Source organism: Anser cygnoides, chromosome 1 (assembly GCF_040182565.1).
Source record: "Anser cygnoides isolate HZ-2024a breed goose chromosome 1, Taihu_goose_T2T_genome, whole genome shotgun sequence".
Taxonomy (NCBI): Eukaryota; Metazoa; Chordata; class Aves; order Anseriformes; family Anatidae; genus Anser; species Anser cygnoides.
The window spans coordinates 67,133,242-67,159,090 of NC_089873.1; the positions used below are offsets into that span (position 1 = coordinate 67,133,242).

A 25,849-nucleotide genomic window follows, 5' to 3' on the forward strand; every position below is an offset into this window, starting at 1 on the left:
CCATTGTCATTAATCTGTAAGAAATATCTTTGAGGGTAAGGTTTCTGAAGTTTGCTTGCAGTTCAACAAAAATTATTACTGAGTTATGTAGAAGAATACAAATGATCTATAATAGCATTTTTGACATCTCTTTTTTCATTTGTTTTAATGTCAGATTGAGTTTCATTTTTTTCCCCAAAAGTTTCACCTTTGCCCACTTTAATTCCTTCAACTGTCTCTTTGTACTTCAGCTCCACTCCTCACCTAAGGGCCTCAAAATGTTTTACAAGTATTAGCATATTAAAACAAACGATTTTGGAAGTAGGTAAGAACTGCAGAGGCACTGCACAAGTCCAGACACAGAGATCAAATACCAGCAAGTCAGTCTCACAACAGATTAGTGGCAGTGCCAGAAACAGCATCCAGAATGCCCAACTCCAAACCTTTTCTCTCAACTTCACCTTAAGTGAAGACAGAAGACTTTGAAATAAGAAAGGGACTAACAAATGTCAGATATTAAGCATCACAATTCGATGGTTTACATGAGCAAGTGGAGCAAAGGCACCTCCTATGAGATGCTTGTTGTGCTCATAGCACAGTGTGCACTAAAACGGAGTGCTTAGTACTGACGCACACACGCTGTTGGATGCTGTACATGCTGAAACAGCAAGTCAATTAAGATATCCCATTTAATTAAGTGCAACTGATTTCTTTTGAGAGACATGGCCAGAAATCCTTTCCTTAATCCTCTCCAAAATTAGTATATAGCCACTTAAGAATTTTGGTACTGCACAATATGAAATACACAAAACATATAGCTGGTAAATCTAAAATGACCTACAGAAGTACGTTAAATAGAGTTTTTTAAGGCTAGGAAGAAGTTTGAAGTTTTTAAAAACAGATGCATCCACTCTTTAAAATGTATCTTCTCTTTTAAGAAAGGTCTCTAGAAAACCAGCGGAAAGAGCCCTTTCAGGATGGGTGAATTCTTGTCACTGCTTGTTCACAAAGCCTCACATCACAAACTGCAGAACTGCATATTTCCTGGTTGCATCCCCTGGATTTTGATAAGCAACATCCACAAAGCCAAAAGGATAATAAAATACCTGCTCAAACAGAAAAGAGAATGCATTTATTTGAACATAAATACATAATAGTCACCAAGTGTCAAAGTTATTTTGATATAACATCTCAATGTTCTCTCTTACTATCCTACGGTATTCCCAAGTCCTCAGGGAGCCTGAATTACTCAGCTATATTGGGAAGTTGTCAAATCTTGAATTTTCTGATGTCTGCATTTCCAGCTTGATCCATACCATGTTCTGCTAAACATAAAAGCTCTGAATTCAAAGAGGACAGTACAGTAAGAAAGCAAAATCTATTCATAAGATATCCAAAGTGTCCATGCACAGGATTCAAAATGAGCTCAAACCTGAAGATGACCCTACTTAAATTTGTCTGTAATGCACACACATCAGTCTCAACAATAAATAATAACTAAACTTTCTAAAAGCTGTGCCTGAGACCTCTAGTAACCCCTCAAATCTCAGTCCTCAAACTGTCACCAAACCATTTCATCCTAGCAAATCTGGGAACTAAACAGAGAAACAGGGACATTAAGCTGTACAGACAAAGTTGTTTTATTTAAATATCCTCTGATGCAGAAGTACCCAATAGAGAGTTATTAAAGCACCAGCAGACCAAGAAATTTTATAGTCTTACTTGATTCAACAGCACACAAAATAAAAATCAGTGAGATTCCTGTTGATATAATACTGGCTTCCTAAGCAAAGGAGAGCAGAGAAGAAGCACTCAAAGGCACCCCAAAACCACTACCATGTGTATGGGAATAACTGACAATAAAATATTCAAGGAATTCTGAAACTGTAGAAACCATAGATACCGTAGAAACAAACTTAAGAAGATAAAAGTCCTCCTCCACAACCTGCAGCTACAACTAAGTTCTTCATATCTCTGATACTGTCAGTAAAGGTGGAAGCCCATTCTCTTCATACTTACAAATGTGAACTGGACTGACTATTGAATGGAATTAGTAACTTAGAAATCCATCTTATTGATGTTGCAATATTTCCCCCCTGCTCCCACACTATTCAGTTAAAACAGACTTGTAGAATTATCAAAAAAGACACTGACAAAATGTTGCTTCCTACAACACTGGTAGAGCAAGAGCAAAACAGCTGGCAAGTTGACCGATCTTTCTTCATTTTTAGTGGAAGCCAGCAAAAGTAAATATATTAATCAGTTTTATTTCAAGGTCATCTTTAATTCACATTTGTGACTCGAAAACAAGTCAAAATTCATCTGCAGCTTAAACCATAAATTATGTTTGAGAAATATGTGGTGTTTTTCATAACAAATGCATGAGGTTTTATTATTACATAATGAAAGTTTAAAGCTCAGGACATATTTTAACAATATAGAAAAGCTGTCTTCAGTACAGCAGAGGTATAGAACAATCCAGGAATATATTTCTGGACTCCTGGAAAGAGTCCAGTGTTGTAGACAGTGGGTGGAGAAAAGAAACTGGGGAAAGGAGATATTAGGTCACTTAATCCAAGCCCCAGTGTACACTGCTAAGCTTCATTCTCCTTAATGCTGCTTTTCTAGCAGAGTATTTTAATATTTGCACAGATTCAATTTTTACTTCTGTTTAAACAGGTTAACAGTACTAGGGAGATGAAACACCTACATCAATTTAGATTTTTTAAGTTGGTAAATTATTGGTATGTCCATTATCCAGGAATATTGGTAAGTCAATAATGTATTACCTATCATTTTCCATTTTGTTGGTATCATCTAAGATGTCTTAGCTCTCTCCAAGCATTTTGATCAGCTCTATCATTTGTTGCCTGGCCTTGTTTCCACTCCCTGAAAGAAACTTAGTGTGGGAAGGATGAAGAGCAGTAAAGGATAATCTAGCTAAAGATAACATTACTTTGCAGGGATAAATTTTGTCCTGGAAACGGTTGAAGGTATATTACCTCAAAAAGCCACTTGGGATGAGGCACGCCCAGGAACTGCCAGGGAGAAAAAGGAAAAGAGAGAAAGGCCACACTGTATTCCAAAATCACCTTGACTTTGGCTCAGGGTTTTTCGCCTTTTTAAAGTGAGGTATGTTCTTTGTTTTAAGTTCCTTTGAAATTAATATTTAAGAGTGACTGTCCAGTAATTATCTTATCCAAACAGTAACCTCTTTTATGTTGTTAGAAAGAAAGTTTCTCCTCTACTACGTAAGACTTTAGGGAGCTTGTTCATAGTGGCATCCATTTCTCACCACTTGTACATAGCAGCCTTCTGAAATCTCTCATTTCAGCAGGAGGTATCAGACAAGGTGATTCCCACTGTGCAAATAACAAAAAGCTGAACCGAGAACACTTCCATCTAAAAGCACCAGAGGAATCTATCAATACAAGGCATCCCCCTTTTTTTTTTAATAGAAGTCTGCTCTTTCAATTCCATCTCGGATCCTGGAAAATGTTTTCACCATTAAAGAACGAGCAATCAGGAACTAGACATTTAATCATACATAATAATAAAGTCTGGAATACCAAATATTTTCAATTTCCCATTCAAATCGCAATCAGATTCAAAACATAGCTTTGGAATTAATATCTTCTTTCAACTACTGAACTAACCAGTCTCTCTTCTGCTGCAATTTACAACAGAATTTCATAATTACTGGATCTCAGAATATATTTAGATACTAACCATGTCCTCACTTGAATTTCTACCATATTTTTTTTCAAGATTACGAACTGCTGATAATGGAACAGGTTGAAATCTTACACTGGCAATTACAGGAAAATATATTGGGGAATACTTGTCCTAAGCAGAAGTTGCATACACTCCAATAAACATCAGCATCTGCTCCCCTTATTCTCTTGCGTACTTTCCTAGTATCTGCACTTATCCCACCTGCTCTTGTGTAACTTGTAAAGCAATTGAATATTCCAAGCAATCCAGAGCCTCATACCTTAGTGGGAATTTTTCTGAAGCTAAGAAAACTCTATTACATAGGTATATAGCCAGGTATATTCAAAATCGCTGACAGTTCCAAAACAAAGCTTCCAAAAGACCTAACTGATTAAAGATAACATACACATCAGTTCTGATGTTTTAAATCACCAAGTTACTGAAGTCTGAAAGTATCTGAAACATCTCTTGGGTACAAAAAAAGTCCTATTTTTAAACACTACTACCCCCAGGCCATCAGATAAACTTCTGTAACAGCAGAAACGACAGTTATGAAATTTTCCAAAAAAAGAAAACACGGCCTTCTGGGATGACAGCAAACATGAGAAATGTCAGACTAAACATACATTTTTGAGAGAGGATGTAAGTAACTAAACAGAGCATAGAAGTGCCATCTTGTCCTTAAAGAGTATCTGCCCTGTTTTGTTTTGAAAGCCTAAGATAAGCTCTATGTTGCCATGATCAGCTCAACAACTACTACTCCACCTTTCTCCTTATCACACTTCACAGAAGCAGGAAAACAGGTTCACTGTTGACTCTGTGGTATGTTCCTTCTCTTCAAATATCTTCCAGTTTTCATTTATTTATTTATTTTTAAGTTTGCTTTTGTCCCCTTGTTTCCCCTTTGTATTTGAAGATACATTACAAACTGCGTATCTTAGTATCTCATGCTGCTGTCCACAAGCAGGTGGTAAAAGCGCTGCTGTCTTAGTTATTATATACATAGACATTTGTTCACTCATTTTATTATTTTTGAAGTACCTCATGCCTTCTCATCGCTGTTACAGAAGATTAGAAGATCTACATGAAACAGTTATGTTACTTTCTACCATATGAGATGAAGAAGATTATTTTGTCTAAAATGTGAAACAACTTGTACACAGCAGGCTTTCTACACTACCCTACTGTTGGGTGTTGCAAAAGAAATCGTCTATGCCAGTGTTTCTCTTGGCAAAACTGCTACCAAAATTAATCTGATGAAGTAAGCTGTTTTGGGATGCATGGTGGAAAACACCTTAATAATCCTTATAGCTCAAATCTTACAAGGAAGTTTCCAAACGCCTGTAAAGGCTAATTCAGTTGAGCTTCAGTTGAAGCAATTTTATTTTCAAGGAAATAAAGCATTCACATTCTCCACAGACTTTTGTGCATTTTTAATGGTTCACTACCTCAATGTTTTGAAGTGATTTACACACTAAGTATGTTACCTTACTTTTAAAGCTTGTACTTAATATAGTACTATTTATATTGTGAAGTTCAGTCCTTCAATTTCATCTCTGGGGTAAATAAATAGTAGTTATCATCCACATAAGATTTTCTGCAGATTATTTCTTTGGCAACTACAAGTGAGGATAGTAACTGCAAAAAAGTACACATGACAGCCCATTTTCCTTATCTGTAGGACAAAGATCGTATTTAATCTATTTAACAAGTACAAGTCCTAAATAATGTTAAAGACTCTCAAAAGCAATGGATGCAAGTGAGGGACAAATCTGTGAGAGTCAAGACCCTAGAATAACATATTCTGGAAAATCAATGTGTTCTCTTTACAGAACTAAGGCAAAGAAGCATACACACCCAGCAAGAGCATAGCCCACCCCAAATCTTCTACTTTCCTTCCTCATTTTTAGGCCAGTTCATTTGTTCAACAAAGTTTAAAAATAATCATATTTGACACAGTGTGTTATTTGGGGCTTTACTTACAGAATAAAGTTTCCCCTAGATTAAATAATTTTAAGATAAATATCCTAGGTTGGAATGGGAGTGAGGAGAAAGTGTGGTGGTGAAGAGAAGAACACTTGACAAAGATTCAGTTTTGCTTCACAAGCAAAACTAGGGTGTCTTTAACAAAAAGTGACTTTTGAGTGTCAGGGTCATGCAAGAAGTTCCCTGGCAGCACCCCTCTGCCAGAGCAGGATCCAGAGCTCAACCCTTCCCTGAGGCATTAGTAAGAGAACCCATGAAGTCATCAGACTAGAGAAGAACCACAGGGACAGAAACAGAAAGCATGAGAGATCTGTGTAGACTTCACAAAGAATGCGGTGAGAGTGACTGGGAGCACCCCATTATACAAATATTTGTTTTCAGATAAAAATTGGAGAAACCAATGTCTACTGTACTGGGAACAGCAAGGACTGTCTGACTTCACCACAGACGGGGATGAGCTCAGGAAATGCACCTCCCTCCATCCTTTTTTTTTTGGGGGGGGGAAGCAAAAATTTGATTTCTGAAGAAAATATATGTACCTGTAAAGTTAACAGCTTTCCTGATACAGAACAGTGGAGGCTGTTCTAGTGGTACATGGAAATGACATTCCTAGTTCACACACCAGCATATGAAGTTTTATACTGGACACTGACAGCTCGTTCTCAGAAATGAAGGTCCATTTTAGCTTCAAAATTAAGACTATTGATCACAGTAAAGAAAATAAAAGGCAATTTCAAAGGCATAAAGTGATTACTTTCCTCTAAAAAAGGAAATCTTAATGTGTAACAGAGTTGGTTTCACGTTACAGCTCTGTGATCTACCATTTAAACCTAACTGCTCTGGCCAAATCAACCCACATCAACCCAATTAGATGCTCAAAAGTCATCTGCTATTACAAGCTTTCAGTTGCCAATAGTGCAGTAGGAAGCATGAGAAAGCATATGAGATAAGAAACAGAATGATTCCCTAATGGAGGCTCACCCAGTGTATCTTACAGAACAGGAAAAAGTAGCTCAAAACTATGAAACAACTCCACATGTTGGTCATAAGAACGTAACAGAATAGTCTATTAATGGTCTTGAGGAATGGAGGTCATCTCCTCACGTGTCATTCTCCTGAGAGGAGAGAACCATCCAGCTAGAATATAAGACACGGGACTTGGGTAAAAGGCCTCGCATTTACTTATTTTATGCCTTTCCATCATTTCTAACATCCCATCATCTCAGCTGCTGCTGTACAAATAAGAGGAAACAGATCTTGCCCAAAAGCTTACCTGTCGCACCAGATGCAAAGGCTATGCCTCCCTGCTCCTCAGTGTTGACTTACACTCCCTCACGTTCTTCCTCTCCCCTCACAGATGTGTTTCACTGCCCTGTTTACAGAGTGCTAGAAAGAACTTTGGCCTGTAGCAAGGCACACAAAACAGCCTCCCAAATCAAAAAAAAAAAAAAATCAGTGAAGCCACAACACTGACACTGACAGTGTATCTACAGCAAAGAGGTATAATATTTGGTATGGGGGTCCTTACCAGTTTTTCTACAGAAATATGTAATGCTGTCTGGGCAGTGTATGCCCTGCACACTGAGCAAACCACAACGTAACAGCAAAATAAAATAAAATAGAAATAAAAAATAAAAACTTTAAAAAAAAAATGTACAGAAGTAGACTGAAAAGTTACCAGACCCAGTGTCTGCCAGAGCAGAACTGCCCTCAGAAGTCTCTGTAGTACTTTGCAGTTACACGTGCATGGAGCTCCCCAAAACATCTTTGGAAGAGTATTCAAGCTTCCTAGATCTATTCATTTCATTCTCCCCCAAATATTTATCCCCCACAGCATTCCTCACCTGGAACTAGTGGAAGAAGAAGGGGGATGACAAAGAAAAACTCAGAAACCTGAAGATTGTTTGGAATTTATTCCCTTGAACATTTCACACAATTGAACAAATAATGTCTTGATTCCACAGCAACAGGAAAACCAAGTAGTACATAATTTAAAGAGACACACACCCAAAACAAAAACAGGTTAAAAACAACTGCATAAATAAAAATCTTCAAAGAAGCTATACAACGGAGACATGAAGCCTTTCTGAGCACTAATTGTCTCACGAATATTTTCTGTCACCAAGCTTATTTCATTTAAACTCCCTCAATTTCCCTGAGGGAAACAGTCTCCCCAAACAATTACTTCTTAGATTCTACTTAAAAAAAATAACACAACAAAACACAACAAACACAGATGTTTTAATTCTACAATTAAAAGAATCCAAGTCCTTTACACAATATTCTTTTTCTAAGATGCATAAACTTTTAATGAAGCTCTTAAAAGTGCCCAGAAAAATTCATATCACCCTTCAGAATATACACATAACAAACATTAAACAAATATTTCAGTGGAACAAGTCTACAGGTCTGAAAGCTAGAGAGAAAGGTGGCATTGGGAGATCTTTTGCTCCCCAGAAAAAGTGTTCTTAGCAGGATCCAGCCATGAGCATGAACTAACCACATCACTATTTTGTATATTCTTCCTCAGCCCCCAGATCTTTTTCTAGGATTTTTCAGTGAAGCTCTATTAGGTCAGCTGCACTTCAGCTCTTCAGAACAAATAACCTTCCAGTTGTTCCTTTGCCTTTCCAAATGTTCTGGGATTCAAATTGCTGGTCCCTTAGCATTCTCCTTTCTTTTACACCAAAGCCACACAAATCCTGATAAGAACACTGACAAGGAACATGATGGACTGGGAACAGTCAAGCACATCTCCTAAGAGAGATTCCTGGCTTGCTATTGAGCAATGATTCACCGGGCACCGAACCTTAGTCCTAATCATGCAACCCACGCACTCTCCTCAGCTTCCAAAAACACAGGATCTGATTCTTAAGTTTACATCTTAAATCTTCCAGCAGCGAAATAAATCTTGCATTAGATCTCTTTGGAGCTGTATGAAACCCCAAAAAAGGGTTCAGTATTATGTGCCCTGTCCTGCAGAACACAACACCACCATTACTCCAAACAAAAAAGAAAACCTTCAAGGCACAGCAGAAGAGGAACTATCTTTCCTCCCAGTTTGGTGATACATCCCAAAATATGGATGTACCTTTTTTTAAAATTTTATTTTGGGGTGGGCAGGGGACGGGTATGGATGTTCGTAAATGCAGAGTTTAGTGGTTTAAAATGAAGGCACCAAAAACAGAAGAGTATGTCACAGAATTAGTTAGTTTACTGTATCATCTGTAATTCAGTGTTTATAACACAATAAATTAAAATGAACAAAACCCAAAGCTGAATAATAATGAAAAGAAGTGACCAAATGGAGGATTTCATGAAGATGTGTTTGTATGTACAAGCAAACAGTATTGCTTTGAGCTGAATCATTTTCACAAGGCATGTTCAATGTATGTTAATGGAACTGGAAAGGGACAATGATTATGAGCAAGCTGCCAATTTATATATAGAAATTTATACAAAATGTATTTGTACTTCATTAGGCACAGAAGTAGAAGTGTGTGCAAATATTATTGTACGCATCCATAAAGACTGTGAAAATCACAGTTTTAAGATCCTTTTGAAAACGTGGCTCAGTTAATTTACTTTATAGGGTACACCATTTAGAGGAAGCATTCACCCTTTTCTAGCTCTCCAAGTCAGCAAAAGAACTTCTTCTTGTAAAGTCCACCTTTACTCACTATACACAACCGATTACATGTTTATGGGTCTGCCATAAAGGGTTTCCTCATAACATCGCTCCCTAAAAACTTTTAAGGCACACCCATAAAAGATTTTTTTTTTAACTTTTCATATTCTTTTCATATTGCACACCTGTATCATATATACTATATATTTTTGTGATTGTAAAGCAGGAGACTTAATGCCTCTACTTTGTACTTAAATTTTCAGTTTTGCATACTATGGCTTATAATTGGTTTCTTAAGTCTTTCACGGGTCAAGTAACTACTGCAAAGACCTCATGACTTGCATATTATTGCAGTATATTTTGAAGTATGAGCTTCCCTAGCACGTCTTTTCCTTATGAACTTCCTATTGCTGAAGTGGGCAGAAATGCACTGCTGTGAGAAGACAAGCTTTGAATGGGAAACATCTTACAACAAAACATCACCACCTGAAGTCACCCCAAGGAGCATTATCATAAATCTGATATGGGTAAAGACTGTTCCAAGTCCATCTGTCAAGAAAGAGCTGGAAGTTTGAAAATATGTTCTTACAGACCTTTAGAACAAATAGAAAAAACAGCATTTGCATTAAAAGCACATTAAAACCATATAGAGTACTGTAAATAATATTAAAAAAAAAAAATCCAAGACATGGTGGTTACAGATTATCAAAGGGAGAGACAGTTGAGAAGCAAAGTGTTTTTTTTCCCTTGGCAATAGCAGCAACTTTGGAACAAAGGCAAACGCAGAAGATAGAGAGAAACAGGCAGACAGAATACAGAGAAGGGTTACAGAATCTACGACAAGCATGCCACAGTTCAGCAGGACCAAAAGCATAGTAACTGCTTTTCCCAACTTCCCTTCCCAGGAGAGAATGGCATCACTCACTCAAAAGCTTGTTGTCCCTTCCCCAATCAGTATGGCAAGAGGCAGTTTGAACATAACCTCCCTGAAAACATCCCTTGTAACCACTACATAAGATGTCACGCAGGCTCTCTGGCAAACCATGCAAGACTTTCACAAAAATAGTGGTTCTGCTTGACTGCCAAAAAACCTCAGCTTGCTTATCACAGGTTGTAGTCTACAACTATAGTCATTACATGGGACAGACGAAACACATTTAATGCCAGGCAAGCCTGTGGCCACCCAGCAAGGGACTGACGTCTTTAGCAAAGTTAATACATGCCAATCAGGTTAGTAACACATCACAAAAAAGTGCTTGTTGTGACCAATCTTACCTCAGCTGACCAAATATGCTGAATGTTATTTTGTGTTTGAATGAATTTTAATTACTAATCTGGCTAAAAAAGAAGAGACCAGATTTGGTGGCAAAGTAAAGGAGACACTGAGTGCAGGGGGAAACCCCATGCATTCACTTGGGATTCTGTGGCAACTAAAAAGCAGGCCTTTTACAAGTCATTATAATGGTCACTGAACAAGCTAATTCAGGACTGAATTTAACTCAGAGGGTATAAAATTTAAGAACAGAAAGGTTTTTGTCTTATATATTGTTGAACTGATGCTTCTGCTGTACACCTTCCTTTTGTATTCTAAGGTATCTTTAGATTTCCATCAGAAATGAAACCTACACATTCTACACTTTTGGTTTACTTAATCATTTTAGAGGCAACTTAAACTCCTCATCAACATCTGCCTCACTACTGAAACTGGCTCAGACCTCAAGGTATGAAATTACTACTGCCAAATTTCATTCAGTAGCACTTTCCTGAAAGAGGTCAAACAGTTTCAGATATACAACCTGTTAATTGGTGAATCTACCAGATGGCTGAAGTGGAGCACTGGAACAGCTCTGCCTCTATCTCTAATTCAGAGAGGTTTTTGCTTAAGGCATTAATCTACTCTTCAGTGAACGCAGAATGCCTATAGTTTCTAACATAGCGAAGTTAATAAATTTCAGGAAAGCTTATGTGCACATAGTTTGAAGTCAGGACTAGAGATACAGAGATGTAATCTTACAGATTCCCTTTGATTACTCAGAAATAGTACCATATTCTTCCACTGTATCATGAAGCTTTGTAATTCAAAAGTTGAGGTGTTTTTTCACTTGTTTCTGTTTTTTTCCCCAAGCCATATAGAATTGTAAACACATTTCCACTTTCCTGGCCTATCCAGCAAGAACTGGAGCTAAAGATAAGTACCTACAGGACATGACTGTTAAACTGACTGATGGTGAACTGACCTGCCTTTAATGACACTGTAGCTTGCTTTTAAAATACATTACACTTAGCCTCCTCCTGCTTCTTAATACTTGTTAAGCCAGAAATTTTAAAATACTCTTAGAACCTCCTTCACAAAGAAGACTAAATCTCAGCTACAAATGGCAATTTTCTAGCAGAAAGTGGGAGAACAGCAGAGGCAGAGCTCACTCTTCTACCGTTAAAGGTATTTCTGTCATGCACACAAGAATGCAACATATTACACTGCTTTAAAGATGAGCTAGCTTCATCCAGCTTAGTATGCCCTATTGGACTTTGTGCACTACAAAAGACAAAGCTTTAAAAGCTCCAAAAGATTAAAAATGATGCTACAGTCAGGCACTGCTTTAGAATAGCAGCAAGCAAACAGGAGCTCTAGATTTCAAGTTTTGCTCTTTGATAAAATAGTGTCTGTTCTATTTTATTTCTCTGGAAATATTACCGTTCTTGTAATTGTGCCACCACAGCAAACCACGGCCTACTGTTTGTCCTACTTAGTGATCACTCAGATGCTATTTACTGAAGGCTCACTTATAAATGTAATTAAATTTGATCAGTTGGAAGGACTAAATCAGAAGAAGGAGACTTTGACAGCAATTGTATTGAAAACCTAACTGATATACAGTTAAATGCTTTTTTTCTACTTTTCATCACCAGTAGCTTTATCCTATTAAACTGCCTTATTCTCATATGAGATATTCTATGAATAACAGCTCCAAGAAATATCTTTTCCATATATCTTAAAGAATATGCTTCACATAAAAAAAAAAAAAAACTCTTCACCTTTAGAGAAAACAATTTTAATCGTCTAGCCAATAGTACAAAAAATGGTGTAGTTATCCCATCTGTCCAAGGCATTTTGCAAATGTCATTTTTCACAATGCTTTCTTTCCTCCATTTCGCCCTATGGAAATTCCACACCAATGACAGAGGAAAGAGTGAAAATAACTACTTAAAGAATCAACTGCACGCAGTAAGAATGAATTTCGGTCTGACTGCATTCAGCTTCCATCTTAGAAATGCTTGTAAGAATAATACTTAAAGTCAAACATAGGCATCATTTTTATCCACCTGTATGTTTTTAAGATCTTTTCTCAACTAGCACTGTGAAAACATTCTTTTCTCAAAGTTTTGCTAGAAATATGTGCTCCCTCTAAAAGCAACTGATTTAGTTTTTCCATAGTATTCTAGAACCAATACTAGAAATCAAATCTCTTTCTTACATCACTAAATAAACATTTAGGGGCTGGGTGAACGAGCATTTGTAGCAGAGACACTTCTCCCATGTTAGAAGGAATTAGAATTTTAAGTTAAAAGGCAAAAATACTTCACAGTAAGACACACACATTCACTACCCCATTTCCAAAGCCGTGGCCAGGAGCAGCACAGATTCTGGCAGTAAGGGAAGAGCACCATGACCTGCCAGCACCACAAAACTCAAGAAGTTTAAGGAATCCGATCCCATTAGCTGTCACAGATACCCAGAGTTCCAAAGGAGACACAATCCCAAGATAATGGGATCTTCCCCATTCAAGTACCAGATTAATGAAGAAAAGCTTGGGAGAATGAGAAACCACTCCAGATTTCAGGCAAACACAGAAATCCAGTTTGCAAGTCATTCCAGTGTATCAGAAAAACTTTTAACTTGACTAACATCAAGATACATACATTACAGACAAAGCCTCTTTATCTGGGCCCACTCAGAGGAGACCCTTAACTGTGCATCTGTGTTTTCCTGGAACTATTTCAGATAATGTCCTTGAAAGGACTGAAAATCTAGGCCCTCAAAACCACAATGCAAAATAATAATATATTGAGACTTTCACATAACGCACAAAATTCACATGGCACCCCAAAATCACACAAGTTATACAGCTTTTTAAGTTGGGTCACATTAAATCTTACTGGTCAGCAGACTGCCCACAGAATTCCCCTAAGATCTGCACAAGAACTTCTGACTGGACATAGAGAAAGGGAACCCCAAAAGCCATCAGCTGACACATGAAAAAGGAGTCCAAAGGGTTCTGGGCTACCTGGTGCCCAATCGAGGAAACTGTGCTGTGCAGGCGCTGGCTTGCCAACCTAACTCTGTCAAAGAAGACGAGAGAGTACTGCACCACCCTGCTAAAGAAGGAAGTGGAGCTACCTGGGGCCCTCTCTGCTGAGGCGGAGATGGAATTTGCCCGTCCACTTCCATCACTTGCCATAGCGTCCTGCAGAGGTCCTTTAGTGTCCTATAAGAATGGGAGAGGGGAGGATTAAATTCATATTCAAATTGGAAGTGCATCAAAAATGCTCTTTTTTCGTATGAGGCTATATGTACTGAAAACACTGAACATCAAGAAAACACAAGACATCCCTCTTGCAACTAAAATACCCCTTTATCATCACATAAGGCAAGGTCTGAACCAAATACATTCCCTCTCAATATGTTGCTTTATTTAAGCCCCCCAAAACAAGCTGTATATCCAAGAAAGCCAAAGCATTGAGATTCCTGAAGTCTGCTTATCTGGAATATAATACGAGTTTCACTTTTGGTCTTTCTTTTTGGCATACAGTATGGCACAAATTTTGGGATAAATCTCAAAAGTTAGCATGTACTAAAAAAACAACCGAGAAACAGGCAGAAAGACAACAACCATCACCACCATAGAGGTTAAATATAATCTAATGGGAGAAAGACAGGTTGTGTCATGCAAGCTTAACTGAACTTGAATGCAAAGAGACTACCATATAGTTTGCTCACTCTTGCTCACGTGGAGTACCACAAAAATACTGAAAAGTGAGTTGAAGAGACAAATTAAGTCTAACATGCCTTGGATTGTATAGACAAAAGCAGGGACATTTTTCTGTAATACAGGGGAGGTCATGGTCCTATGTTTAAAGCACAAACGCTTCCATTACAATCGTGTAGTAGAAAGGATATCCTTTCTTTCCATACAGGTTCCCACTAACAGATAGCAAACATTTAGAAAAGACCAAAGGTCTTCTTTATAGCCTATGCAGATGGGTCAGAACTTCATGTTTTAAAGGAAATGCAAATAATATGTTTCATCTTAAGGAAAAATAAAACCATTAACAGAATTCCTCTAGTCTCTACATGAACTGAATAAGCATTTCTGTTTAACAAGAAAGCAGATCAAAATACTGTTCTGAATGGCACAGTATGTTATTTTATAATAATCATGAAAAGAGAAGTGATAATTACAGAAACTGTTTTTAAGTAAAATTTATAGAACTGCAAGACACCATGACATAAAGCAACTTGATGCATTCTGAATTTTTCTGCTTTCTGAATAATAAAAAATAACATTTACTTTTTCAATGTTAAGAATCAAAATCTATTAACTTGACATTTTAGATGAAAATAATGAGTTACCTTTCCTGACACTGCTGGCCTCTTCCTTTGAGCATAACCGGAGAGTCGGTAACAGTAGTGAGGCTTACAGTAGAATTTACCTGCAGATAGAATACAAATGATGGTCAACAATGAAAACAAAGCAGCTTAACACAATATAAATGTATATCTCACTGCAACTTATTTCCTGTTGCCTTTCCCTTCGCTTCATCTAGTTTAATCAGTATGCATGGAGACAAACACTATCTGAAGTTTTAACTCTAGCCCTCCTCTCTCCCCCTGCTAGCTAGCCTCCTTTCTATTGGGTGCCTAACAGCCATTTAGCTTAATATCCTATCAAACACCAAAGCAAAGCTGTGAGGCTTGTGTGGTATCACATGCTAACAATGCGGCTGTGTGTGGGGAACAAAGAAATCATCACATGAAAAGCTGGCAGAAGCACTTTTGGAAAAAGCAAGAATGAATACAACCAGCAGAGGAAAGTGGGAGAGGACGGTGTTAACTCCCAAAGAGCCATCTCTGAAAATGCACAGTGGCTACTTGTGGAAAGAACAATCAAGCAACAATTCATTTTCACAAACCTTTTGTGACACTACTGATTTAGTAACACCCCAGAAGCCTAGATAGGTTTTCACCATTATCTGAACTCTATCAGGAAGCCAAAGCAGCACTAGTGATACTCCAATGCAAATAATAACAATAGGAGCAAACTGCTAGCACAGCTATTTGCCAGTGTACCTTTGTTACTGTATCCTGCTCAATGTCTGCAGCTCACAGCATCCCCTTCTTCTGTGAATTCCTACTCCTACAACTTTACTAACGCATTTCAATTCAATACTTTGACTTTTGCTGGTTCCCCCAGTTTCTCTGGACTGGTATTAGCACAGTAATTTCTAATGATTTTTTTTATGATAGAAAAATGGAAAATGCTATCTTTTGAGAAGTCTATGTTTAAATAAACATTTGTTAATATTGACTCTTTCAGAAAACTGCTCATTCAATTTGTTTCAGGGGGAAATGTCTGAAAAGAGAAACAACAGAAAGGCTCTTATATAAAAATTCTCAGACTTTGAATGCTCTTCAGTGAAAAGAACTAGATGAATAGCAACTATGTGCACATACCTTGTTATTTTTCTCTCAGAGAAAACCCAGATTGAAATATGAGCTGGATTTTCACAATGATTAGACTGGATAGGATACAACATATTTCTGTTTGGACATATTCTTCATACACATGTGCATATGAAACTTAAGCATGTTATTATTTCAGAATCAATGCTATAAGTGTGCTAAGACTCCAAGCTTTCTGTTTGCTTCACTGAAGCTAACTGGCCATAACTATGTATGTAAGCTTGTTGGCAGAGGGAATCACTAAATCTGGTGGTAAAAACTGTTTCAGCCCATAGAGTTTACAGAACTCCATCCGTTATGGCTAAACATTTAATCAGATACTCCGTTACTTCTGAATGCACTAAATAACAGCAGTGCTCAAAAATGCTTTGTCCCAACTTTGATTACTGATGAAGCTGTTACTTTTACGTGTTGACTTCGAAATTATCATTGGCCCCTTTAAATTCATAAACCAAGTCTGCTGACCTTCTGGCCAAGGAATAATGTGTTTTCTATTTCTTACTGGGAGACTGGTTTGATTCCTCAATCCTTCGTGACAGAGCAAGTCCATTACTGAGGGTTGTTATAAAATTCATCATCAATGGATACATTATTTTGGTTCTTTTTTGCTCCTTATGCCTAGCTGATGTTTCCATGGGCATTATCCTACCCAATATCTTCAAAAAAAATCTTCCAAGCTACCCACAGAAGGTTTCTACCAATTTTATAACTTTTCAGTCTGCACAGAACACTCTGGAGTTCCATTCCATGGCATACAGCTTACTGAAATTTTTACTTCATCTTAGCTTCAATGAACGTGGAAAAGGATTAGTTCTAGAACTTTTTTTCACTTATTTTGGTTTATACACAATCATTTCTGGTATAGAATCCTTTCCATCTAATATCTCACTAGTTTTACATCGTTTTGTACATGTTTTCCTATTGAGATAGGAGTAAAGATAAATGACAGCTGTGAAAGAATATTGTTGATATACATAAAGGTTTATCTAAGACACTTTTTACTTCATTCTTTCTTCAGAAAATATGAATTTTCTGTTAACTCCTGTTCAAGCAACAAATGCAACATGTTGCTACTCTTTGACAAAAGTTACTTTTCAAAAGTGATGTGTGATTTGAAATCATTATTTTCAACATGCACAATTTCTGGATGATAAAATGAGTTACATCTCCTGACATATTGTTCTGGTTTCTGGTTAGGTATATCTGATTATATTCTTAGGTATATCTATCCACGTAGTTTCAACAGTTTAAGAGTGTGTGTCTTTGGAACTGAAGTTACCCCGTTCCCTAACTCACCAAACTTCCAAGATGGTTAAAAGTATTCTGACAAAAAAGCAATTTCTCTTACCATCTTCAATATCATAGGCGTAAGATGACAATCGCAGAGTGGTGGCACAGTATTCACACTTGAAGCAACTGCGGTGGAAGAACTTGCCTTCAGCACTCAGCCTCTCCATCACGTAGACTCGCTTGTGGCAGAAGTAACAGACATCGCTGCCTCCCAGGTTTTGGGGGAACTCCTTTTTGAGTGAGCCCTAGACAGAAATAGGCATGACTAAATTTGTGCATGTCCAGTCTCTCAAGATTGTGTCGTCATATCTTCTCCTCATCTTTGCAGATACAGGAGCATCTGGATGCTGTTGTTCTTTGACACATGGATGCTGCAGTTCTTTGACACAAATCAGTTTTAGCCAGGACACCAAAAACTAACCTTGAAGTCCAGTGAAGAAAGTCCTAGGATACCACACCTACATATGTGAAAAGTAAATTAAGCTCTGGATTGGGGAGTGAACACAAGTACTATTAAACATGACCTTGAAGTAAATAACTGAAGGAGGCATATGACGGAAAGGCAAAAACATTAGAAATCCCTCAAACAGCAATTCTTAGACCTTCATTATCAAAGTTGGTATCTCCTCCAAAAAACAATAATGCTGAAGTAGCCCTAGTGGACCAAACACATCTTCATAAATGTGACCAGCAGTTTCTTAACTGTTCATACACAGTCCTTAGACACTGAGATTAAATTCAAACATTTTGCAAGGAAAACCAGAACAACAGTGAGGGGGGATGGAGAAAGGGAAGTGAAGCCTTTCACAAAGCTACTATAGATTCCATCAGCTGTGCTAACAACCAGACACAATACTTCGGATCTACAGAACATCTAATCACAAACACGTCACCTTCTGTACATCGTCTTACCAGTTCCTTCTTGTCTAGAAGGGTTTTGGGTTGCTCTTTCCTTTGAAGCTGATTGGCTATCTGCTCAGCTAATGAGCTCACGCCGCCTGTGTACATCTTTATGTACTTCTACCAGATGGATGGAATGAAACAAAAAGGAAGTGAGAAAAGAAAAAAAATTTTAAAAATGACTGAAAAGATAATAGGTTAGGTGGTGAAAAGGTGCAGAGAGGTGAAATCATGCCAAAACTGTGGACAATATGAAGTGACAGGTAGTAACAGCAAAGCTAGTGTCATCAATAATCACTAGAACAGTCCAATATCAACTGCAACCATGAAAAAGGTTTGCATTTTGCATTCTGTATGTGCTGTAGAAATACTAAGATGATAAAGAAAGCAGAGCTTACTTTTGCTTGTGAGGTATTTCGCACCTGGAAACCTGAACATATACACTTCTCAAAGATGAAAGCAAATATAGGTAAAGATTTTACGTTCCAGGTAAAATTGGCATCACAATCAAAAATCTTTTAGAAGATGTGTCACAGAGTCTAATGTAACATGCTGATTGCAACATATTTATATGCTTAGCACAATATAGTTATAAGCTTAGCAATTGGAAAGGACTCGTTTACAGAGCATTCATAAAGCAGGAAGAAATCCTTAAATCATGAACTCACAGTGATTCAAAAATACAATTTTTTCCAATGCTAAAAATACATAGAAGTTTATAGGGAAAAAGAGGCAAGAACTTCATCCAACACATTAAAGCCATACCTGCATACACCTGGAACACGCATTTGTTGAACTGTGAACATGGCTTTATGACTAGGCTTTTCTCCATCATGGATATTGACTGTCTCCAAAATTGGATATCTAAAAACCCTTCAGTATTCTGAGAAATCTAGGCAGGTTGGCTGTTACCTTACACAGTACAAAATGAGTGTTTGCAAGCCAAGTTCAGTCACTGCAGGAGCGGAGGAAGTGTTCTTCACAGGAAATAATTTCAGCCATCAGCAGTAATTACATAGTTAGGAAAATTATGTGGTTACATCCGCGTTAGCTTAATCACACTGCAAACACCATGTATTTGACTCAGAGCAGCAAGGAGCACGCCAAGCAATTTTCCTTTTCCAGACTAAGAAGTATTATGAATGCTTCTAGCTGGAGTCTCTTCCGCAAATGAAAGAGCAGAGACACACACTGGCTTCTGATATAACAGTAACCTGAAGGAAAAGGCTGGGGTCTTATCTCAAAACCCCCTTTACCCATAGTAGAACTTGTTTGAAGCACACTAGTTATTTCCCACAACTAGTAAGAGCATAAATTTCATGAGTGTGGCTAATAGCCTTTTAGTAATGTATATAACCTTCACATTTTCAGACATGAGAAAAGCAGGATGCATCACAAAAAAAAAAAAAAAAAAAAAAAAAACACGCAGAATGGGTACTTGTGGGGGAAATGGTTTTTAAAATGGTGTGCTCGGCCATCAGAGATTATCATTGCTATTGCTTTACTCCTAATTCATTAAGTTGTGTCACTGTCGTAAAGAAGGTTTATTTCTCACCATGAAGAACTTACACTCACTGCTCTTACAGGCTTGTATACTAATTCAAGCCCAAAACGTAGATCACTTGCAGTACTTATATATGCAAGAAAAAACATGATTTGTCTTTCAAAAATTTCAGGGTTCCATATTCTTCCTCGGTTTATGTGCACACACATATGTGCAGTTGTATTTCAATGTCATATATCGTATTTTGTCAAATATTACATTTAAAATGGAATATGCTGGAAAATTTTTCTTCCTTTCATTCAGCATTGATCTGAAACTGGCAACCATGATCATCTGGCCAAGAGGTTTCCATTTTCCTCTAAAAGGAAACCTCTGAGGATATTTAAGCTTTCTTAAAAGACAGTTCAAGCTCTTCCATGGGAAGCGGGTGCTTTTAACAGAAACTTTCTTTTAGCTGAAACTGGATTTCTACTGAACAAGTTTTGATTTGAAACCTTCATCCAACCTTAATTGCAGGTGCTTCAGGATCTTTAAATTTCAACCAATACATATAAAGTTTTGTGCCTGAACAGTGACTATGCTAATATTAACTCACAATACCATGGATTATTTAGTGTGAGAAATTTAGTTGCTGAATTTTTGATTTTGGGCTCTGTGTTTCTGATATTTTTTTTACTATACATGACGTCTGGCCTAATACTGGATTTTTAGTGAAGCATTTTATCTTTCCTCCCTTGGGCAAATGCCTTCAAGATGTAGAAAGTTCTGAAACATTTTGAACCCACTTCAGCTTAGGTCAAATCAAGTTCGTGTTGTTTGTTTTACACATGACAACTGCAACTAGTTCAAATTCCCAGTGATTTTTCAGAAAGCCAAAGTACTTTCTACTTCATACTATCCATTAAGCTCATACACACAAACATATTCTGTAGTTTGGCCCAAACTCTCAAGAAAAGCAGCAAGCAAAACAAGAAAGCTTTACTCCAAAGCTAGACCATTAGTGCTCAAAAATCTGATTTGAGAGTGGGATGTAGCAGAAGCCTTGTCATTTGCACCAAATGTTAAATATACTTAGTTTCAAACTGGTTTAGGGTTGACAATAACCAAGCTATGTAACAGGCTGCCTCTTGTTTCTCATTTGTGCATGAATATGCACAGATATTGCATTCTGCAGGTGAAGCAGTGCAAGCCTAGCCATCTCTTGTGGTAGGTCCCTGGGTGGGGCAAGCAGACACAGCTGAGTGCACCTTGCAATGCTCAGGCTAATGCTACCTGTCGAAGAGAGTCAGATGAAGGTGAAGAAGGGCGATTAGAAGAACGGAGGCTAAGGGAGAGCTCCCACTGGTCAACAAAGAATCGACGAGACGGTTCAGTCTCAGGCTAAAAAATAAAATAAAAATCAAAGCAATCATACATGACTATGAAGGAAAAACAGGAGAAAATAAGAACAAAAACAGGCCCTTCTTCCCATGAGCAAAAAAAAGTAATTATCAGAGAAGATGCACTGGACATTTTTTCCAAGTTGTCCTACAAGGGTCTTTTTCTCCCTAGTGAGCCAGAGTAAGTTATTCTTAATTTGCCCTTTATTTGGTTTTAAGTTATTTAGGGCCATTTGGAAGCAGTTACCTACTTCCACAGATGTCCAGCCTCCTATAACCCAACCAACTAAACCACTGGCACAGATCCCAGATCAATTTCCTCTGCTCCTCCTGAACCTCCCATTATTCTGTATTACTGGCTCAAGACACTACGATTGTATTTCAGGCCATGTGAGACCTCTTCTATATTTTAACTATATAAACCAAAAGCCTGCTCTCCTTAGGGGTGGAAGAGAAAGAAATTAACTTGTATGCGTTGCCAGTAATCAGCATCAAGTTTCCAACATAACATTTAATGTCAGCAGATTTGAAACATCATGCTAAAAAGAATGAAACAATAAAATGCAATCTGCTGTTCAATGCTGTTTCAATGATTTGCTTATCAAATGGCAAACAGCAAATCCCAAACTGAGAATGTGCATCCTTCTGAAACCAGTTTTTCACAGAAGAGCCCAAAAATTGGCCGCTCTCATTATCTCTATAGTTCATTAATGCCCATCTCCCAAGAACCTACTTAATGTAAATAGGAAAAAAAATTGGTAGCTAAACATATCAGACAGTGCTGGTAGCAATTTATAGGAATGTACAGTTTCTATCTGGAAGAAAAAAATTATGTAAATTTCAAATATTTGACCCACTTTCAATTTTAAAAAAGAAAATTATGCTTTGGGTTATAAAAAGGAAAACTAAATGTCATATAGCTGCTTGACCCACAAAAACAGCTATTTCTAGCAATTTAGAATAGGCTAGCTTCAAGATTAAATCTACTGGGCAAAATGTAAAATAGCTGGGATTTCAGAAATGTAACTGTTTGTTTTATACACCAATTTTCTGTACTTAAGATCATCAACATTTAACCAAATTGATTTTCTGAAAATTTCTTACTTTGCTTTCTCTCTCTTACTATTCTACTTTTTCTTGATTTCTTTCCTTAAATCCCACATCATAATCTATCATTGTCTGCAGTGTTCCAACATCTGTTTTCTTTTTCCTCTCTGCCTTATCCACTTTATCCTATCCTCTACTTTGTGTTCTACATCTCCCCTTTATTTTCTCACATCCTTAATTCTGCACTATACAGCAATAAGATTTTTTTTTCTTTGCAGTGTAATGCTGTTAATCTTTTCCATCCTCAAAAAGAGCCTAGAAGTACTAGAGAGCGACACAAAAGGTAGGAAGTAAATGTTTTGGTCCCCGTGTTAATTCTGTATCATTACTTCAACTGAGTAATGAAATACATGTGAGCATGCTGTCCTTGGATCATGACTGAGATCTTCGGTTGTATCACCCATTAACAAATAGATGATAATATGTTTAAAGGAGTCTTCTTACCCAGTCTCTCATTGTTTCTTCTATGTCCCCAACATCCTATTTCAAATCCAGCCAAAGGTTCATTTTGCCTTCCTGGAGAACAGCTTCACTGATTTTAATCATCAGCAAAGACTGCATCCCCAAAGAACACCAATTTAAAGTGACCTAATTGTTATAAATTCCCTTTTGACATCCCTTGGAAAAGTTATGCCCACCAACAAAAGTTCTGGGCCTGTTTATACTCCCGCTCAAGAAGACAGCTTGGTTTTGGATAGTTAACTCAAAACCATAAATTCTGAAAAAATAATCACTTATGTAGACGGTGTTTTCCAAAGGCACTCTCCAGTTTGCCAAAGGCTGTTGAAGGTAACCGAAAACAGCTAGGAACGAGAAACAAAAGAAGGCACAGTTCAAACTGGCATGCTCCCCTATGCCAGGGAAGACAAACAGGAGAGAATATTAAACACAAAACCAAAACAAAACAAAAGTGTACAATAGAATCAAAGAAAATCTGCACAAGCTGCCACTCTGTTGCTGGAAGTAAGTATACAGGAAATATGGACACAGAAGTAGTAGTTCAGAGCCAGCAGTTATGCTTGGAAAACGCAAATGTTCTTGCTTCCATAAGCAAGTAAATCTGGTGAGCAACTGACTGGTAAATGACCACTGTGAGAAGACTTGATCCATGGTCCAGCTGCTTTTCAGCATGCACTCCGAAGCTTGCAGGCTGTTTTTTACCTTATTGTTTATACTATTTTGTGAAACAGAAACATTCTCATTCCTCAAGGAAAGAGTTAAAAACCAGCAAGCATGATAAAAAATACTACACAAAATGAGCGTGATCTTTTCTTTTTAGCCACGTGACTGTGTACAGGCAATGGTCCCTGTATTCTGGTGAATTTTTCCACCCCTCTGAGCACAGATGTCAGTGGTACCCAGAATCACCCCCTGATGCAGGACGCCAGACAGGCAGGGCTGTAGTCACCTGATGCCTCACAGTAGGCCTGGACTCCAGGAGGGCAGCCAGCTGACATGCCCTTTGTTCAACATTCTCAGGCACTTGGTCATCAGAAAAAAAACGAGGAGATCTCTGTGAGATAAGGAAGGAGGGAAGAAGTAAACAAACCAGGAAAAAAAAATCCCCCAAAGGAGAAGATAACAAAATGCCAGACGCAAGGTAGGAAATTCACATGCAGAGCAGTAAGAAGCTCCCTACCGATGATTGTTTTCATTTCCACTGTGTACTGCATTAATGTTCTAATGAAGAGCTAAATTTTGACACTCCAGGCTAAGAAAAAATCAGCTGAATTAGACATTATCCACAACTTTCCCACCTAGGACAGCTGCAGCCAAAACCAAACAAGCGCATAGCCTCTCCCTGGCATTGCCATCCAAACAAAAACAAAAACCAACCAAACAAAACCCAAACCCAAAATAAAACAAACAAAAAACCACTCTTCATCAAGATGTGGCTTCATCATACACAAAGGAACTTATTCACCAATTTATTTCACCCTAGTGCTTGTTTGTCGAGGATTTCCTTTACACATCTACACCTGCACATATTTGTGTTTCTCAGATTTTCTGCACAGAAACACACATTTTTAGGGCAATATATTTCAGTGTTCATAAAGAATTAAATAAGCTCTTTAAAGATGCTTGTATATAAAAAGAGAATGCTGTGCTTATAAAAGAGAGGATGTTTAATGAGACTGACTGGTTGAAGCAAAATCAAACTAGCACAGAAGTTGCCGATTTTACTTCTGCATCTTCTGTCCTACTTGTTCTTACTGCACCATCGTGTCAACACACCCCAGGCACTATATCTGACACCTCTGCTATTCTGGTCTTTCATATCAATCTTGCTGAACTGTTGTGTGTTGCACATAGTGACATGGAACAAAGACCTGACTTTTGGCCTGCTGTACAGGACAGAGTATCACTTGCAACATCATACAGCTTTCAGCTAATTTGTTTGTAGTGTTCAAAAGTAAATGGACCAGGAACTACAACTGTGTGTGTGAAGAAACCTCAGGCTTAATCTGTCAAGAAAGCTCAAGTGCTGCTACATACTGTTAACTGTTCTCCAAAGCAGAACAGAAAACTGGGTTCACACCCAATCAATGAGAAACACTTTTCCCATTCAAACGCATTAATAATACTCTCTATTTTCAGCTGCTTTCGGTTCCACCTACTCCTTCCTACTAGATCATTTTCACTAAAACTAGGGCCTATTGTAAAGCTGTGGGCTTCTGTGTCACTGCAGACACATGCTTATTCATTTTCTACTGCCTGTCAGAAAACATTCGGCCCACAAGTGTCTTTTGTGTAGAACACATTTTTGAAGTTACAACAGTTTTATAGCTGGCTACCATTTATGACTTAATTCATTAAAAGCCTTTACTGGAATGTCAATTAATTTGTCAATATGAATTCAAATCAACCAATTCTTTTGAGTGCCTATCTTTCCTTTTCCCATGCTTCTGGATAATACTGCATCATTAAGACAGGCTGTTGAATATTTCATTGTTAAGAAGGCTTCAACCCTCTATACTAAATAATGCCTCATCATTTTTCCTTTTACTTTGGCCTGTAGGAGGCAGGATGGAATGCCAGTTGTTTAACCATCCAGAAAGCAAGCAGTGAACACAATGCAACCATGTTCGCATGAATTAGCACAAAACATAACTCTTCTTGTTCTGCTACAGCCACAGCATACTTCAAAAAGAGGTGTAAGAGAAAAAGAAGAATGGGAAGAGCTTAAGTGCCAAATCTATGGCAAAATACAAGCATATAGCAAACTGTTGATGAAGGCTTGTTATGCGTTTGTGTGGGCATCACGCAGAAATAGTTGACTGCTCCTAACTGACTCTCAGCAGTTTCAGCGTGTTAACAGCAGCATTAGGATAAGTGCTTCACTACTCAGTACATTTGCTCCCTGTATTGCACACAGCTGTGTCATCAGCATCCATGCCATTTGTTCATGCTCTTTACCCTTCCTTGTCTGGGACTCTGCTCCCCAAGATAGTCAGCATCAGGTTCCCTGTTTCTCTGCAGGCAACAAATTATGAGCTTAATAACAATCACAGACCAACTTCCTAGTCAAAACAGACTGAATTTGATTTTTCTTAAAATGTAGGCAGAAAAGAAGTCATAATGATAGAAAAACAATTTACATTGTTTTACATTGTTACATT

The 25,849-nt window shown here is 37.7% G+C and overlaps 1 protein-coding gene across 20 annotated transcripts in view; it reads right to left on the reverse strand.

Annotated features, from left to right (window-relative positions):
• The window catches only part of MICAL3 (microtubule associated monooxygenase, calponin and LIM domain containing 3), a 168,453-nt gene that overhangs the window by 56,684 nt on the left and 85,920 nt on the right, over nucleotides 1-25,849 (reverse strand). For 15 of the 20 annotated variants that reach the window (XM_048081462.2, XM_048045907.2, XM_066998846.1 and 12 more), the window contains 7 exons: nucleotides 25,647-25,703; nucleotides 23,638-23,742; nucleotides 21,016-21,123; nucleotides 18,252-18,359; nucleotides 17,398-17,584; nucleotides 14,940-15,019; nucleotides 13,707-13,794 (listed from right to left, as the gene is read on the reverse strand). In XM_048081462.2, the coding sequence (XP_047937419.2) occupies nucleotides 13,707-13,794; nucleotides 14,940-15,019; nucleotides 17,398-17,584; nucleotides 18,252-18,359; nucleotides 21,016-21,123; nucleotides 23,638-23,742; nucleotides 25,647-25,703 (733 nt within the window). The remainder of the gene's footprint in view (nucleotides 1-13,706; nucleotides 13,795-14,939; nucleotides 15,020-17,397; nucleotides 17,585-18,251; nucleotides 18,360-21,015; nucleotides 21,124-23,637; nucleotides 23,743-25,646; nucleotides 25,704-25,849) is intronic. The other 5 variants (XM_048046756.2, XM_066998892.1, XM_066998876.1 and 2 more) reach the window with 1 other exon arrangement.